General features: G+C 40.4%; 2 protein-coding genes across 4 annotated transcripts; one reads left to right on the forward strand and one right to left on the reverse strand.

Annotated features, from left to right (window-relative positions):
• Positions 1-90: 90 nt before the first annotated feature.
• On the reverse strand, positions 91-4,228 carry ddias (DNA damage-induced apoptosis suppressor). Its single transcript, XM_076979610.1, has 4 exons — positions 3,285-4,228; positions 2,564-2,725; positions 2,358-2,460; positions 91-2,267 (listed from the first exon to the last, which is right to left on the reverse strand). The coding sequence occupies exons 1-4, from the start codon at positions 3,398-3,400 to the stop codon at positions 495-497; spliced, it is 2,154 nt and encodes a 717-aa protein (XP_076835725.1). The 5' UTR covers positions 3,401-4,228; the 3' UTR covers positions 91-494.
• Positions 4,140-18,245, forward strand: polq (polymerase (DNA directed), theta). 3 transcript variants are annotated; one of them, XM_076979608.1, is made up of 31 exons: positions 4,141-4,835; positions 4,917-5,608; positions 5,755-5,937; positions 6,350-6,480; positions 6,714-6,870; positions 6,976-7,084; positions 7,328-7,541; positions 7,622-7,763; positions 7,841-7,987; positions 8,306-8,518; positions 8,669-8,811; positions 8,930-9,131; positions 9,217-9,359; positions 9,453-9,646; positions 11,246-11,370; positions 11,499-11,742; positions 11,877-14,638; positions 14,765-14,905; positions 14,995-15,194; positions 15,267-15,507; positions 15,604-15,797; positions 15,919-16,053; positions 16,205-16,379; positions 16,473-16,599; positions 16,695-16,813; positions 16,902-17,086; positions 17,160-17,271; positions 17,361-17,485; positions 17,572-17,713; positions 17,795-17,901; positions 17,980-18,245. In XM_076979608.1, exons 2-31 carry the CDS (start codon positions 5,101-5,103, stop codon positions 18,091-18,093), a joined length of 7,734 nt encoding a protein of 2,577 aa, XP_076835723.1. In that variant the 5' UTR covers positions 4,141-4,835; positions 4,917-5,100; the 3' UTR covers positions 18,094-18,245. The 3 variants fall into 3 exon arrangements, with proteins under 3 accessions (XP_076835721.1, XP_076835722.1, XP_076835723.1); XM_076979606.1 differs by having other exon boundaries at positions 4,140-4,835; positions 17,572-17,901; XM_076979607.1 differs by having other exon boundaries at positions 4,140-4,835; positions 9,280-9,359; positions 17,572-17,901.
• Positions 18,246-18,348: the final 103 nt, after the last annotated feature.

Consider the following 18,348-nt stretch of genomic DNA (forward strand, 5'->3'; position numbering starts at 1 on the left):
AGAAAGGAAGTATAAAAACAATATATAAGATAAAAAATTTAAAACAAAAATCTATATATACAAAGGTTTACAAAATATATGATATTGAAAAAAATAATCTGATGCATGGTGAGATATTGCACATAGACGTATTGCACATTTGCCGTATTGATTGCACATTGTTCGGCATGTGGTAGCAATGTTAAACATTAACTGCAAGCTATTGAGAGCAAGGTGTGTTAAACAAATGCCATTTTTTCCACAACAAAAGGTCCTAAAGTTGGACAATGTATTAGTGAAGCAGCCCGTAAGTCTAACCGAGAAAACCAAGCAAAAACCAAAACTAAATATATACAGCAGTGAATGCATAACGTTAGTACCTTAGATTTTTAATGAAAGTACCTTAGATTTCTTAATTTCATTAACGTTTTGTGGTGGGTTAAGTTGATCATGATTTGCAAAACATTACTAACAAAACACATTAACACTGTAATCTCATTATTTATTACTAAAAATTAATACGCAAAAAGATCTCTGGACCATTCATTAATGTTGGTGTGTACAACAGAGTCTTCCATTTCATGCTCTGTATTCCCCTCCACCTCAAGACCACCTGCTGAAGATTCATGATTTTTACATGAAAAATCTGAACTCTGGGATTGGCTGAATTCTGTTTTTCCTGTGGTAGGTCCTTGCCTAATATCACTCTGTTTTCTCATAACTCTGACACTAGTTCTTTTCATTCGTTTCTTAGAACGTTGCAAGTTTGAGCCATTTTTGCTGCGCTTACAGCTCTGACCATAAGAGCACTGATCAAATGTGGAAGCTCTAGGGGTTGACTGTAGAGAAGGCTCAAAATGGAAGGAGCTCAAAACTTCAAGTCCAGAAACACTGATGTCCAAGAGAGAGTCTTTCTTTATTTCTAGATCAGAGACAGACCTCTCAGTTGTGTCTGTGGTGTTTTGGGAAAAAAGGTCTGCTGAGCAATTGTATTCATCTCCTTGTCTACCAAACGTGATTTCTTTTTGGACACATTGACTTTCCATTTCAGGGCACACGACTTGATCTACTTGAGCCATGTCCTCAAAACAGTTGCTAGTTTGGTCATTTGGTATCCAACAAGTTGCACTGGACGGGTAGTTTCTTAAGTTATTTATTTTTGAATTTGCATCTTTTATGTGACACGAGAGCACACTGTTGTCCTTGGGGACCCGTGATGCTTTTAGTGTATTAGGGAGAATATGTTTAGAAGCAGAGAGTACTTTTCTGTTTGTGTGCTTTCTTTTTAGTGACTTTTCATTGTCTTTTGCTCTGATTATATTGGTGATACTGTGCAATGGAGTGACAACCGACTGATAAGAGCACAATGCCTGAATGTCTGATGAACAACCCGAAACCATGTGATCTTCAAACAAAACACAATTAGTATTTTGGGGTGTGATCCGACTTCTTTTATGTGTACTACACTTGTTTGCAGATCTAAGCACATTCGTGTTAACCTCCTTTGAGATCTGTGGCTCCAAGTTGATAAATCCTCTCAAGGTTTCTGACAGAGGAGCATCAAAAACCAAATCAGTACTTCCATTTTGAACTGAGTAACTAAAAAGTGACGTTTCAAGAAAAGATGTACTACACTCTCTACCAGATATTTTTTCTGAGGTACATAGGGGTCTTTCAGGCTCAAGACCACAGGAAATGGTAGTTGTGGGGTTTAAGGCATCATATACAACTGATCTGGTCAGGACTGCAGATGAATCAGATTTGTCAGCCATTGATGGCACAGTGGATAAAAAATAATTTGACGTATAATGGCTGTTATGTACCACACTACTTGATTCAAATTGTTTGAAAGTGCCATCTTCATTTTTCACCTGACCTACAAGGCTGGGAGACAAACAAGACAACTCGTTATGGACTTCATCCATTGTAAGCCGTTGCAAAGACTGCCCACTTTTTTCCTCTGGAGAGAAGCATAAGACCAAGTCTGAAGACGGTTGCCATAGACGCGAAAGGGTTAATCCTACACCACTTGTTTCTGAACATAAGGGAAGAGTGTCTTCAAAGCTGCTCACCAGTGATTCTCTCTGCTGTGAAACGGCATTGGTGGACACACAAGGATGTGGGAGGCAACATGCCTCCAAGAGCCTTTGCAGGTAAGCAAAAACAGTGATGCCCAAAAAAGCTCCATTTGGCAAAATTATTTGACAAGCCACAAACTGTGCACGTTCAGAACTGAAACCTGACTGTAAAGTGCGTTCATGAAATAAGAAGCCATCAAGACCAGAATCCTGAAAGAAAGGAATCCAAGAATGTGAGCAAAATATGTCTTCTTATGAAACATTCTACATATAAAATACATACAATGTTTAAAGGCATACCTTAAATCCAAAAACAAAACATTTTCCTATAAAGCAATCTTCCACTGCCTTGATTAGTAGATGCTTTAAACTTTGTTGTCCTTGTCTTGTTGAATGAACAAATCTATAAAATAAATTCATATAAAACCTTAGAAACCAGAAAATAAGATTAATGTAGTCAGACTATACACAACCTTTTATGTTTAATGACAGAAAGCTTGTAATACCTCTGCAAATCACCAGCAGTGATGCCAAAGAAGGAATTCAGACAACCTCCAAAAACGGTCACACCAAATATATTTTTATCTCGATACACCATAAGTGACAGCCTATATCTGTAGTCCATATTGTGTTTTTCATATCTGAAGCCACATTTTGGGCATCTGCTCCTGTAAGAGAACATACAAGTAATATTCCTATTTATCAAGGAGGAAGTTATTAATGGTAAACCACAGAGGTTTGCCCGACAGCTCTGGTTGGAGGGCAAGACCATAGGACATGTTGAAAAAAACAATTCAATGCTCAAGAGGTCTATACATAAAACTGACAATGGGCAGCATAACCATATGATTTCACTAAGTGGTTATACATCATATATGACGTAGTACTACTGATATATATATATATATATATATATTTGCTGTTTTTGTTCTTTGCACATTATTTACATTTTAATTTGTAAATTGCAAATAAGAGAAAATTTGTTGTTAGTATTGTACCATTGTCCCATTTCACTGCCTTCTGAACTGCTCAATGGCAGTAGGCAAGTCATATATTAAACTGAAATTAGTCTGTAACCATGCAACTCTATGCATATTTGTATTTTGCGTAGATAACGTGACTAAAATTATAATACTCTTATCTACATCGAGTTATTTACAGAGGGATTTCTCCTGTCACTTTTTAAGTAAACGTTAACGCATTTTTATTTTAATAATAACCACGTACCTCAAATCAGACTCCTCTATTAATCTGGACAGACAACATTTACAACATGGATACATAAAACATGTATCCTGAAGAGAGAGAGCGGTGCAACTGAGGAGCACTCTTGTAGTGGTCATCTACGCGGTTCAATTTACATTAATATACAAACATCTCGATATGAAGCAAATAACTAACAAACACAACCTACACCGTGTAGGCCATTCGTGTTGTAGCACGGATCTGGCATGATTTACACTCAAAATATATACCAAAATGAACGATTAACGAACTACAAACGTGACGTAAATGGCTTATGATATAACTTTAAAAATTCATTGTTCAAAAGTAATAACAAAAACGAGTATAAAAACAAAACGCCAAAAAGAAAAAGAAAAAGGAAAACACTTTAAATGACGCTTCTTTCCCCGCGCCTGATTAGAATTTTTTCTTCATACACCTTGCTGGATTTATAACCGCCAAAGCCTGTATCGCCATCTATCGACAAAAAAGGAAAATGTACAAATATAGAATGAAGCAAAAATAAATATAACTGAACGCATAACTAAATGGTAATGGTTGTACATTGTGACTTTCATCGGGCTCATGGTGATCAGGATGTAAATCATGGTGATCAGAAAGTAAATACAGCCGTGTCGTCCATAAGTTTCTGCTTAGTACAAGTTAACAATGCATTGAGGATTAACAGTACGCATATATTGCTTTATCACTCCAAAATGTTCAATGAAGTTTTCAATGAAAATGATTCTTTACAATGGATCCACCAGACCGGTTGTAATAACTAGCATGCTGACTCATGGTTTGTTTCTGGGGTGCTTTGGACTCAAAGTGGGAACTGTGAGAGCAGAGCGTTTTGTTTCCATCCGGACCAATACGAAGGAGCGCCGCGGGATTTTTAAGATTTGTTTTGTTTTGTTTTATGTTCAGGTAGTATTTAAAAACAGTTGTCAGTTTTACAAAGTGGGAACCTCGGTTTACAACCGATTGTTTATATAACTTTGGATAAACGTTTTAAAAACGTGGTTAATAGATTTCTTAGTTAGGCTAAAGAATCTCGTATCTATTCAGTTAGATAGCCTAGCTGACTCGATATCTTACTTATCAGTAAACCTAGTTAGCTGGCTAGGTACATGAAGAGGGAAATCTGAAAATGTTTTGAGTTGCAAGATGGTCATAAATATTTATTAAGAACTTTGATCTCTTCCAAATGTCGCTCGTTTATAAAAATGTCTGTTGGCCTACAAGGTGAAGTTCAAAAACAATCCTTGAATGCAGTTAGCTATTTAGGTTTCTGAAAAATCACTGCAAGTAGGTGTGATGGGTCAAAAAAACTCTGTTTGGGTCCTGTAATAAAGAGAAGTGGGTAAAGAAATATAGAGCAATCTCACTACAATCTCTGGATCTATTTTAGAAATGATTAAACAAACATACAATACTCAAAGCAAACCTCAGCTGTAGTTCTGACATATTAACTGAAGATGAGAAACAAATCGCCTCCATCAGCCTTCTGAAACTGAAGTACAAAAGAAAGTAACTGGTGGCAAAGCTAGACTGGTAAAGTATAAATGTTCAATCAGCAAATCTACTACAGTTTTATTTTGCTATCTTTATCTAAAACAACCCCTTGTTTTTTAGCAAAAGCAGAAGAAGCCGTGGTTGCCTCTGGATTCCACCTCGGCAAAGGATGAGGAGAAATGACCTGCCTTAAACATCTCTGAGTCCAAACCGAAAGGAGCTCACATTACTTATAACTATGCAGCTGTGAAACAGATGGTAACAGAATGTTGTTTATCTCTTGAAAAGAGATCATCTTTCTGAAATGAGTGAAGATGTTCATCGTAAACCACAAGTGCAAAGTGCAGTAAATGTCAGGAAATCAGATGCACAGCCAGCATCACCATCACTGCAGTGTGGAGGAGCTGAAACGCATGGAAAAATGGCAAAAGACAGGAAGGACCTGGCGCAGAGGTTGCTGTTTAGTGAAACAAAAAGCAGCGGTAGAAGACAGCAGACACGTGTGTTGGAGTCAAAGCACGAGAAGAGGACGGGAAGCTGTTCACCTCACTGGGCTGCTACAAGAAAAACGTCAAACGTCTTAAATGATGAGCCAAAGCTCAAGTCCAGAGGAGTTCGGTCAGAAAACAGCCCTGATGCTTCTATGAATACCACGAAGGGTTACGTTCTCTTTAGTCCAACACACATGGCTGCTGCCAGAAAAAGGCGTATGCAGCAGCAGAAACCATCCCATGCAAATACATCCATCTCTGTGCTCACTCCTCCACCTGGTCTGGATCTGAGCACACTGTGTGGTTCACAGGTGGATGCAGGTGCGGTTCTAGAATTCACTGAATGATCCATTAAGTATATTAATGTACAGTGCACATTGGAAGTGAAAAGATCTAGGTTTTTTGGGGAGAGGGGTGGGGCTTGGGAAAAATGTGCAGCATTCAACCTCTCTTGTCTCCTAAAACAGCACAAAATATCCACATGGCTGTTCCTGATGATCAAAGAGACAAGCTGTTGCTTTCCAACTGGGGTCTCCCAAAGCCAGTGCTAGAGAAGTACCAGAGTCTGGGGGTTAAGCAGATGTTTGAGTGGCAAGCAGAATGTCTCACCTTGGGTAAAGTGCTGGACGGCAAGAACCTGGTGTACTCAGGTAACTAAACCTGCTCGCCAAATGGCCATCATTGGTCTCTTTGACAAAGGTGGAATGGGACAAATAAGTTGTCAAAAAGTCTGTACATTGAAAAGGCAAAGAAAGCAACCACATGTTTTATCAATCATATGTTTGTGTTGCTGTTAATCATATATGGGCATCACTGGGATTACATTACAGCATTGCAGCCAAGCACTGAAACAGTGATCACATGTACTCTGGTTATATTGTGCATAATGTGATATCCCACTACCATACAATGCCTTAATGCAAAGTGCACAGTAGATATTTAGGCCCCTTCCCATTTAATGAGTGTAGACGATACAGAATGGCCAGTAAAATAACTCATTTATGTCTACAAATGTCTATGATGGCAGTATAAATAACATTTAAAAAATGTTTTTATTTTTAGCTCCAACCAGTGCTGGAAAAACATTGGTTTCAGAATTATTAATCTTAAAAAGGGTCTTGGAGACGAGACGCAAGGCCATATTCATTCTTCCTTTTGTTTCTGTGGCAAGAGAGAAAATGTTTTATCTACAGGTTGGTTTACATTTTTAATTTTACATTCCTGCCATCACACCTAAACTCTGAGAAAACTGTAGTGTGGCTTTGTCCTTATTAATGGTCTTCATTATAATACTACACACACACTAACCAAATGTAAAATATAAATAGAAATATAACAGAAACTTTAATCAGATAATCCCTGCAGATTTTTCGATTATAGACCTTTTAGAAAGCATTTATTCTAGTGTATATGCACGTGTGTCCAGAATGTGTTTCAAGAGGCAGGGATCAGAGTTGAAGGGTACATGGGAAGCACCTCAGCAGCTGGTGGCTTCACTGCACTGGATGTGGCTGTATGTACAATAGAGAAAGCCAATGGACTCATCAACAGACTTATTGAAGAGGACAAGATGGATTTGCTGGGTAAGTTGTGTTGCAAATGTACATTGTAAATTGATTAGTCTTAACTGTAATACTGCATGTTGCACATCCTTCATGGAGATCCGTTGATTCTGTCCCCTCCTCTAGGGACTATTGTTGTAGATGAGCTACACATGGTGGGGGACTCTGGTCGTGGATACTTGTTGGAGCTCTTGCTAACCAAGATCCAATACATTGCCAAAAGAAGAACACAGAAGTATGTCGAAATGAAGATTATCACCAATTTTTCTTGCAAGGCCTGTCCTATTGAAAACTTGATTGAGTAATTTAAGGTGTTTACAAACATCTTGTATCACTGAATGATTTGGGGTTAAACTTACAGGATGGTTCTCCAGGAGAAATGTTGAAGATCTCTTCACTAAGTTTCTTGTAATGTAAATGTTATTGATTAGTAAATAATACCACTTTTGCTAATACATAATCCACTTCCCCTCTCTAGGTGCACTGAGAAGACTTCTGGTGAAGGTGTGCAGATTGTTGGAATGAGTGCCACACTGCCAAACCTGGACCTTCTTGCCCATTGGCTGAGTGCTGAGCTCTACCACACAGACTACCGTCCAGTGCCGCTGATGGAGTGGGTCAAGATTGGCCCTAAATTATATGATGGTTGCATGAGTCTCGTCAGACCGTTCACACCCACTCTCCCTGTTAAGGTCAGAACTTAGCGCAGCACTTAAACCTGATCAGCACGTCTGTAGAAGATTGCAGTGGAAATTTGTTGTCCTGTCTTCAGGGCGATGATGATCACATCGTGAGTCTCTGCTTTGAGACCGTGCAGGCTGGACACTCTGTGCTGCTCTTCTGCCCGTCTAAGAACTGGTGTGAAAAGCTGGCGGACAGCATTGCCAGGGAGTTTTACCACCTTCATAACCAAGGTTTCCTAACTGACATGTGTATCATCAGTTCAATTGCATCTTTGGTGTCGGTGCTGACATTTTTAATGCTTTTACAGTGAAGCCGTCAGACACTGGAGGGTTGTCTGTGTCCCTGAACCATGAAGGTCTCCAGGATGTGGTGGCTCAACTGAAGCGTACACCTGCTGGCCTCGACCAGGTCCTGCACCGTACTGTTCTCTGGGGAGTGGCCTTCCATCATGCAGGTATCTGCTGCTTAAATGTATGGTTTTATTGCTTGATTACATTATCATCACAACAGTGTATTTAAGACACTGGCTGTGATTTTAAGATTGGAATATTTTTGTCCTTGTAAGTATTTCTTAAGACATTTTCTTGAAAATTCATTATGAGTTCTCTCATAGTTAATGGACATATAAAGATTCATGATTCCGGTGTTTTATGGGTACTGAATGTGTAAATAATGTCATTAGCTTAATTACTATTGGTCTCTGCCTTAAGAACCATGTCTATGTGTGAGATTATATGGCACAGTCATTAAAGAGTCTCCCATCCTCAATAAGGTTTGACATTTGATGAGCGGGATATCCTGGAAGGTGCTTTTCGTCATGGCTACATCAGGGTCCTGGTCGCCACCTCCACTTTGTCCTCTGGTGTAAACCTACCTGCCCGACGGGTGATTATCAGAACACCAGTATTCAATGGACATCTGCTGGACATACTGACCTACAAACAGATGGTGGGTCGAGCAGGCCGTAAAGGAGTGGACACTGTAGGTATGTACTATTTCTTTAAAAGTTTTTTTCCATTGAGAAATATCCTTATGGATTTTGACAGAATTTAAGGACCCTACCCTTAAATTCAGCCTTTTGTAAGTTTTAAACCTTTGGGCGCCGTGTTATTGAATCCACTGCATGTTGTTTTAGGTGAGAGCGTGCTTGTCTGTAAGGAGTCCGAGCGTACGAAGGGGGTCAGTCTCATTCAGGGCTCTCTCAAGCCCATCCGCAGCTGCTTAATGAAAGGGGAGGGCGAAGGTGTGACTACCAGCATGATCAGAGCCATCCTGGAGGTGTGTTCTCTCGCAGTGTCCCGCACGCTTGCATAACCGTCCTAGTACTGAGCGCTGCGTCTTTTACGTAATAATCTTTTTAAAAACTTTGTGAGCCTCTTTTCTTTTGCGCTACAAGATCATAGTTGGAGGGGTGGCGAGCACCCCAGAGGAGGTGAGGACCTACGCGTCTTGCACACTGCTGGCGGCCAGTTTGGCTTCTGAACAGCCTGAGCAATGTGGCGAGTTGGATGGAGCTGTACGTAGCCGAGGGGCCATTGAGGCCTGCATGGATTGGCTGATGGACAACGAGTTCATTCATATGCAGAAGGAAGGCGACGGTGAGGAGACACAAGTTACAAACACACATTACACAGTGACGCAGTATATTGTTGTTGAGTGGCTGAAGTCAGTGATTTCTTGCAGTGGAGAGATACTGCCCAACTCCTCTGGGCTCAGCCACTCTGTCGTCATCCCTGTCCCCCCCAGAGGCTCTTGGGATCTTTGCTGACTTACAAAGAGCAATGAAAGCCTTTGTCCTGGAAAATGATCTTCATATTCTTTACCTGGTAGACAAATAGCTTTTTCTGTACTTCACTAATATTCTTTGCTATACTTTACTAAATTCACTAGTTCATTTGTGTATTTTCGCTTTATACCAGATTACACCAGTTTATGTTGACTGGGCAACAATAGATTGGTACCAGTTTTTCTGTCTGTGGGAGCAACTACCTTCTGCACTGAAGCGAGTTGCAGAGATGGTGGGCATCCAGGAGGGATTTCTGGCACGATCTGTCAGTGGGAAATTAATTGCTAAAACAGAGAAGCAGCGCAGACAGATGGCCATTCACAAACGGTAAATAACATCTGCAAAGATTTAGCCCTTTTTACATCAAAGATAAACATTTGACCTAACACATGGGTTAAAGTTCTCCGTCACTACGACGGATTTCCGTCATTTGATTTTTTTGGGGAAAAAATCCGTCAAATCATAATAAACCACACGCGCGTGCGTGCTATCTTTTGTGGCCGAAATATGATTCTCACTGGCGCTCATCAGCGCTGGATGGATGACGGCGGTGTCATTTGATTGACTTGCGGGTCATTCCGCCTTCAGATTTACGGACATTATGTAGAAAAGTGACCTCCCTCCTGCCTGGCGTGACCGTAGCTCGCGACTCTGTACACCTCGTGCAAACTTGCGCGAACGGCGGAGGCTAGTTGACGCGTCACATTCTTTTTGCAGTCTTGTCCGAAACGATATGTGGTAGTATAAAGAAACACCGCTCAAAAACAGGAGAATTTTAATGTTGCTATGTGTTCCAGGTTTGAAAAGTGCTGGAATTTAGGCTAAAGTACTTTAAAATGTTGAAATTGTAACTACTTCGTTTCACAACAAATATCTGTCTGACTGAACAGTTTTCTTGCATTACGTTAACAAATACGAGCCTCTTGTAATTCCAGGAAACATGAGAGAACGTGAAGACATTAAGATTGGGTGTTTTGAAAATAAACAACCATTAAAAAATGTGATAAAAAGCGAATTATTTCGAATCATTTCGAGTATATGTATAAATATTTAACTTAATTAAATGTAACATTGAAAACGTGTTGAAATGGACCTTGAAAGTGACGTGCAAGTGCTTTAATTCCACCTTATAAAGGTGTATGAACCCTGCAAACATGACTTTGTTCATTGTGCTGAGGCGCGGCGCGTGCGAAGTTACAAAATTCGAGGTGCACGACCTTGCGAATCACCAGCGCGCGAGGCTCTCGCGCACGGGTGGAGCCACCGCGATTACGTCATTTTCGGCGCACGCACCGCCCGCGCCGCCCGCACGCGCCGCGTCAAATATAATGGCTTAAACCAGGCTTAACATGGATGGTTTTGTTCTGTTTGTATTTAAAAGCTCTATCCAGTGTAATTTTTTTGTAACATACCTACTTAAAGCAGGTAATCTTACGGCTTATGTTTTTGTGAATAGTGAATTTGATAAAAACAAGAGAGCTTCATACCTTTTAAAACTCACCAGGATTCACTAAATTTGACTTGATCTTTAAATAGTTTTCTGAAGAGGACCCCCAGATTTATGTACATTTATTGCTCAGGTGTTGCATTTTGTCGCTTCATAGATTCTCTCTTCTCTCCTTACACAGGCTGTTTAGATAAATATACTTTATAAATGTGTTTATTGCGTAGAATTAGGCAAAAGAGGTCGTGTCCCAACTACACCACATTTTCAGTAATTGCTAGCATTGTCTTTTGCCAGGAAAAATTTTCAGTCAAATGAAAATTTCTTGCTTTAACCCATGACCTAACACTACATTTTCAAAATAAAGAATGTTTTATCTCCAGGTTCTGGTCATAAATTCCTTTGAAAAAAAAACTATGAAATAATGATTTGAAAGAAAAAGTAAGGTAGTAATTGACTCCTAATTTAACTGTGTCTTGTAGGTTTTTCACAACACTTGTGCTCTTTGATCTGGTCTCTGAGGAGCCTCTCGGAGCAGTTGCAAAAAAGTATGGGTGTTGCAGAGGACAGCTGCAGTCTCTTCAGCAGTCAGCCTCTACATATGCAGGTGTTTGTGCTTATTTGCTTAAACAAATGTTTAACTTTATAACATATGAGGCACATATGATAGACCACAACATCCTCTCTGTCGTGTCATAGTTTTTTCTTTTACATTAACACAAGTTTAAACTGCAGGTATGGTTACGGTCTTCTGTAACCGGCTGGGATGGCACAACCTGGAGCTGTTGCTGTCTCAGTTCCAAAGTCGTCTGAGTTTCGGAGTGCAGCGAGAGCTCTGTGACCTGGTGCGGATCTCTCTCCTCAACGCCCAAAGAGCGCGCGCACTGTACGGCGCGGGGTTCGTCACTGTGGCAGAGGTAGCGAGGGCAAACGTCACCGATGTGGAGAAAGCCATGAGGAAAGCCGTTCCTTTCAAAAGGTATGTTTCTCAGTGCCTTTAGTACTGTATTCTTCGTTTGCACTCCTTAAAATGTTGCCGAATGATTTGAAAGCTGGTTTTTGTTTTTGACTGCTTGTTTTCTTGCTCATATACTGCACGTCTTCCAATGACAGTTGTAAACAGGCTGTGGACGAGAGCGAAGAGGAAGTCCAGGAACGCAGAAGCAAGCGCTGTATCTGGGTCAGTGGGGAAAAGGCCCTGACTGAGCGTGAGGCTGCACAGCACATTGTATCAGAGGCCCGGTTGCTCCTTCAGCAGGACCTGGCCCTTCTGGGTGTGCAGTGGAATCCCAGTGCTTCTTTGGGCGAGGCCGGAGCAAGTTCTTCTGACGATTCATCATATGAAGATTCGCAGCATTGCAGTTTACAAATTCCAGTGGAGCTACAAAGCGAAGGTTTATCTGAGAAGGAAACCACTGTCTGTGATGGAGAAAAGAGGCAGAGGAAGAATGTTGAAAGTCATCAGGTGTTAGTAAAGGATCAAACCTCTGTATCTGACCTCACTCGATGTCCTTCAAAGACTAGGCATTGCCCTGCAAGAGACTCTTTAGATGTAGTTATGACCGATCCGATTGGGCAAGCTGTTAAAAGTCAAGCAAGTATGACGTCTGCATGTATTTCAAACAATGAGCAGTACACTAGTGCTTTGCATAAAGTTCTCAAATCTATAAATGCTAAAGATGGGGCCTGTCTCAGTATCTGCAGAACAACCGAGTTGCCATCAGCCTTCCCAGCAAAACCTTCTCACATTGGCTGTAGACATGATTCTAAAGTACGAGGAGGGTCTTGCTTACATACTGAATGTAATTCTATAAGTCCACTGTCTAAACGCAGACGAGTGGATGATGAAATTATTGAAAATATTGGCTCTGTTCGCATGGATATTGAAATGGAAGAAGCATGTTCTTCTCGAACTTCTGCAATGGCTGTCAAAGCTGTCTCTCCTGCTCTTGATGGAATTTCACTGAAAAATAATCAGAGTGAAGTAAACTTAAAAAAATTACCAGAATTGTCTAAAGAAAACTGTGAGACAAAAATGTCATCACATGCTCCATCTCATGCTGGACACACATCATCGTTACCCAGTCATGGGTGTTTTCCCCCAGGTGACAGGAAAAAGTGCTCTGAATCAAAAAATGGTTTTGGTCTCAACAAAGTGATACTTGAAATGGAAATGGAAACTGAAAGGGGGAACCACAGAGCTGAGGGCGGTTACAGGAAGGCCAACCAGGGAAATCTGATAAAACAACATGAAAATCAGAATATACCAGTGGGACTTTTATTGAAATCAAAAGTAAATTCTGAAGTAACAGCTGATATAATTCTGAATCAACAGGAAAAGTGTAACTCTCCTGACTTGTTCCCAAATGAATTGGAAGAATTTGGTGATAGTTTTCAGCTTGATACACAAACTGAAAGAATACTGCTACAAGAAGACAAACTGCTTCATAATAATGACAATCTAGCTGGTATTCAGACAGTTAAGTTGACTTGCTTTGCTGGTTCAGGAAATCAGGTTAACAAGACAAGCCAAACCTTGAACCAAAAAACACCTGAAAATGAAAATCAAGTCCAAGGGAGGATGCCTGAGGATGAAAGTGGTAAAGACTCCAATGAGGGCACATCTCTCTATGCCAAAGACGATCCCAACAAACAATTCAACAATCTGCCATTACGTGAAGCTAAACCCAAGTATAACATTTCACTGACAGATAGCCAAATGGAAAACATTCTTAATCTCACTAATCATGTGCCAGAAAGAGAAGCTTGGGAAATGGAGTTAAAACCGGATGAACCCCAACCCCAAAAGAACAATTTAACAAGTATGACCAAAGAGACAGTTGAAAATGTGGACAACAGCCCTAACAGGAGCAGCAGTTTTCTCTTTGATAGTCTGTATGACGGCTCCATTTTGGAGGACATGGAAGAGGAGGCTGAAATGGCTGAAGAGGTAGAGGTAGAGGGCGCTGGTGGAGCTTGTACTATTCCACATGTCCCATCCAATAAAAAAATGGAAGAGATGAGGGACGACATTCGATTGGAGGACCGAGAAGAGGTCCAATGGGGTGAGTCTTCCTTCAACCTATCAGAATGGGGGGACTCGTTACTTATTGGAGAGCACTATCTGGAGAAGCTAAATAGAGGTTTAAAGGTGTGTGCTGGACCAAAAGTAAATGAAGAAAAGCCCTCATACACTGATGACATTGTGTCCAAGCTACACATGTCACAAAGTAATGCACCTCAAGTAGAAACTGCTGATTCTTCATTTAATATCAGTGAAATGCAAGACATTTTTGATAAGTGGACAGATCACTTTTCAGTGTTGCCCGAGCCTTCTGGACAATTGGATGCAAATATGGCAGCTAAGGTTTCTTCATCTGAAGTTAATGTGGCAATAACCAAGACAAAACAAACTGAACTGAGATCAGAGAATTTCCATGTAATCAAGCCAAATACATTAAGCTGTCACTTTATTCCTCCAACACCTGTATGTGATCCGGTCACACCCAGAGTCAAAATGACACCATCAGAAATCCAGACATGTCTAAGTCCCAGAAGTGGCTCAGACTGTACACTAAAACTTCAGGCAAGTTCCGTTCCAAAGAATGATTCGGGTCCATGTTTGGAGCTCAAGGCCACATCACGCACTGGTGAGGATTATTTACAGCAACTTTCTCAGGATGCCTCGCCTCCTGGTTCCAACTCTGGCAGCCCGGAGACCTTCTCAATTATTGATGTAGCAAGTGATATAAAACTTTTTCAAACATTTCTAAATGAGTGGAAGACAAAGAAGAGATTTTGTCTTGCTGTTGCTTGTGACAAGAGAGGCGATGCAGTCAAAGCTGAATCTGCTTTTGGGAGCAATTTCAAAAAAGGTAAATCTGTGATAAAAATTCAACTTGTTGATAAATATATAAATGAATATTGAATATATGAATTTTCTCATTTATCTGTTAACCCAATGTTAACCTAATGTTTTTTTGTTGTTTCTATGTCTAAAGAGACTAATCTAGTGACGAGCAGAAGAAAAGATGGATTTGTCATTAAAGGTCATGAGGACATGATCGTAACTGGCATTTCTGTATGCTGGGGAGGAAAAGATGCATATTACGTATCACTACAACAAGAGCTAACAGACACAGGTAATAATTGTGCGCTTTCACTGTAAAGCATAGCTTTTCCTACATTAACATCTAACTTATTGAAGCCCTTAAAATGTGTTGTCAAACAGCTATAAGTGCAAGCTTGGCACCACCACCACTTGATGATAATCTGACAGTGGGAGATAGATTGAAGAAAATTCAGGACTGTTTGGCAAGATCACCTTCAGGTGCTGATGGAGTGATAGTTGCTTACGACTTTATTCAGCTGTACAAGACTCTACTTTTGGCATGTGAACTTTCGGTAATGGGTGCATTCGAGGATCCTAAGGTGAGACCCCCATCAAGCAATGATATTTGACATATCAGTTTGTGCATCCACTCAAAAATGTATGAATTTTAGGTTGCCTGTTGGCTTTTGGATCCTGGCTCCAAGGAACGCACCCTTCACAACATGGTGACGAACCATGTTCCTCAGGATCTATTCTTGTTGGATGGGATTAGTTCTGGTCAGGGCATCAAAAGTCTGGCGATGTATGGAGATTCCAGTCAGTCTGGACGCTATAGAGCAGCCATCGAGTCTGTCCTCGTCTTCAGGGTCATGACGCAGCTCAATGTGCTCTTGGAACAAGAAAATATCTCAGGTGCTGGGAATAATGACTCGTAAAAATGAAATTGTTGGGGGTGGTCAATGAAATGTTCTGATGGTGTGATGTGGGTTTTGTGATCGTTTGATTTAGATGTGTTCCAGAGAGTGGAGATGCCCACTCAGTACTGCTTAGCTCTGCTGGAGCTGAATGGTTTTGGGTTTAGTGTTGCTGAATGTGAAGCTCAGAAACATGTGATGCAGGCCAAGCTCAGCGACCTGGAATCCCAGGCCTACCGGCTAGCTGGCCACAGCTTCTCAATAACCAGCCCGGAGGATGTTGCTGAGGTGTGTGTCTGTCTGAACAAGTCATACATGCATACATTTATTATTATTTATTATGTTGTTGTTGGAATTACATTCCTCATATATTTGAATGATATTCCTCTATATTTCCTCATGATTTCAGGTACTTTTTCTTGAACTGAAGCTACCTCCCAATGGTGATTTAAATTCTCTAAAGAATAAAAAGACTTTGGGCTACACTAGGAGGGCTGGAGCAGGTGCCCGAATAAAACTTTCGAAACAATTTAGCACTACCAAGGTATATTCTGCGTTTGTTGTTGTGATCTCTTCAATTTTTTTATTTCAGCACACCAAGGCGTGCCAGTTGATTATAGTAATTTTAAGACTGTTACCTTTCACAAATTTTACAATGTCAGTAAATGGCAAATTTATACTCCACATTTGATCAGGATGTGCTGGAAAAACTCAAAGCATTACACGAGTTACCAGGAATCATCTTAGAATGGAGGAGAATTACAAATGCTCTGACCAAGGTCGTATTTCCACTACAAAGAGAAAAGATCTGGCACCCTAAACTTGAGATGGACAGAATACATCCAGTGTCTCAGTCCCACACGGCTACAGGTGAAAAAAGTACTTTCAATAGCTTCTCTGAATTCTTTAGCCTTGTCTTGTCACAAATTGGTCTTCTAGAATTTTTACATATATTTTATTTAGGAAGGGTGAGCTTCATTGAACCCAACATTCAGAATGTGCCAAAAGATTTTGAAATCCAAATGCCAACCATAATTAGAGAAAGCCAGCCTACACTGAATAACACGGCCTGTATCTCCAGCAAGACAAGGTGAGGTTCATTGTTCGTGATGCTATTTTGTTTTCCCATCATTTGTAAAATAATGTAATTTGTTCAGCTTTTACCTGGGAGTTTTTTTTTTAAAGGGACAATATATACAGGCCACATCAAGCAGCAAATAAACAAATAAGCGATTCCGACAAACCTCCAGAGAAGGGAATGCCCTTTTTTGTCAGCATGAGACACGCTTTTGTACCTTTTTCAGGTAAGGGATTATTTCTTGGGAGTATTGTACATTATGTACATTGACCCAGTGAGTAGTCTGATTTTACTAGACACTCTTCTTTTACTAGGGGCACTAATTGTGGCTGCGGACTACTCCCAGCTGGAGCTCCGCGTCTTGGCTCATTTGTCCTGCGATAGACGCCTTCTGCAAGTGCTCAACAGTGGCGAAGACGTTTTCAAAAGCATCGCGGCAGAGTGGAAGATGGTGGACCCTGCCACTATAGACGATCACACAAGACAACAGGCAAAACAGGTAATATGCACCTGTGCGGTGGTATAATACTCATTAACAGTATCAAAACTGAGTTGTGGTCTTATTTCTACAGATTTGTTATGGAATAATATATGGCATGGGAGCAAAGTCACTAGGAGAGCAAATGGGTATTGATGAAAACGATGCGGCCTGTTACATTGAAACATTTAAATCCAGATACAAAGGTAAATGACAAGGTGTCTCAATTATATACACACCTATTTATCTAAATCATAAAGATAGGATTAATCATTAAATGTTTTTTTTCTTAAAGGCATCCAGGTTTTTCTTCAAGAAACTGTGAAGAACTGCAGAAAAAATGGTTTTGTGAAGACATTACTGGGAAGGAAAAGGTTTCTCCCTGGGATTAAGGACGCAAATGTATACACAAAGTCTCATGTAAGGTTCTTTGTCTACAGGTTATGTAGAATTGCTGGCAACTGTTTTAAAAACCTTTCCTAAGTAGAGCTCTCCGATTCTTTTAGGCAGAGCGGCAGGCTGTGAACACAACAGTCCAGGGGTCTGCGGCAGACATTGTTAAATTAGCCACCATCAATATTCAGCACAGATTGGAGGAAGTTCTTCCAAATGTGCCACTGTCACATCAGCATCACCCAAGTGGCACAGGTAAGCCAGTCAGTTCTATAAGGCCAAGTGATCTTTGCAGTATGAGACCATCAAATGTTCTTTGGTTTCTTTGCACGACAGACAACAGCCCGTACAGGCGTCAATCACCGCCTTCTCGGGGAGCCTTCTTCGTCCTTCAGTTACACGATGAACTTATTTATGAGGTTGTAGAAGAGGACGTCATCCAGGTATGACAGACTTTGGGATCTTATGTTTTATATACAACATAATTCAGTGTGGTATAACGTGTGATTTTTGTTTCACAGGTAGCACAAATTGTGAAGCGGGAAATGGAATCTGCAGTGAAATTGTATGTGAAGCTCAGGGCAAAAGTTAAAGTCGGTCCAAGCTGGGGAAATCTACAAGACTTGGATATATAAAAGCTAATGTAGTTGTAATTGTGTGAAATCTGTAAATTATTTTAATGCAGCCATTAGGTACCATTTTAACCATCTTATTGTTTCTATGAACTTTTTTAGAAAAATGATCATGAAAATCAGGTGCATCTCTATTGTAAAAGTAAACAAATGTATCAATTTTTACTGGAAGCTTGAACACAAAATAAATTTTTTATGGACTGTCTAATCATTAAAACCGTTACATGCATTGGGCTTTACTAAGGCATTTCACTACTT

This window comes from Brachyhypopomus gauderio, chromosome 18 (genome assembly GCF_052324685.1).
Source record: "Brachyhypopomus gauderio isolate BG-103 chromosome 18, BGAUD_0.2, whole genome shotgun sequence".
Classification (NCBI taxonomy): Eukaryota; Metazoa; Chordata; class Actinopteri; order Gymnotiformes; family Hypopomidae; genus Brachyhypopomus; species Brachyhypopomus gauderio.

Excerpts from the sequence above, each read along its gene's own strand:
- ddias (XM_076979610.1), bottom strand. The coding sequence starts at position 3,400 with ATGACCACTACAAGAGTGCTCCTCAGTTGCACCGCTCTCTCTCTTCAG. Across the intron at positions 2,726-3,284 it reads ATAGAGGAGTCTGATTTGAG|GAGCAGATGCCCAAAATGTG; the intron begins GTACGTGGTTAT and ends GTTCTCTTACAG. Across the intron at positions 2,268-2,357 it reads GTTTTGTTTTTGGATTTAAG|GATTCTGGTCTTGATGGCTT; the intron begins GTATGCCTTTAA and ends CCTTTCTTTCAG.
- polq (XM_076979606.1), top strand. The coding sequence starts at position 5,101 with ATGAGTGAAGATGTTCATCGTAAACCACAAGTGCAAAGTGCAGTAAAT. Across the intron at positions 6,481-6,713 it reads AGAAAATGTTTTATCTACAG|AATGTGTTTCAAGAGGCAGG; the intron begins GTTGGTTTACAT and ends ACGTGTGTCCAG. Across the intron at positions 15,798-15,918 it reads GCCCGGAGGATGTTGCTGAG|GTACTTTTTCTTGAACTGAA; the intron begins GTGTGTGTCTGT and ends TCATGATTTCAG.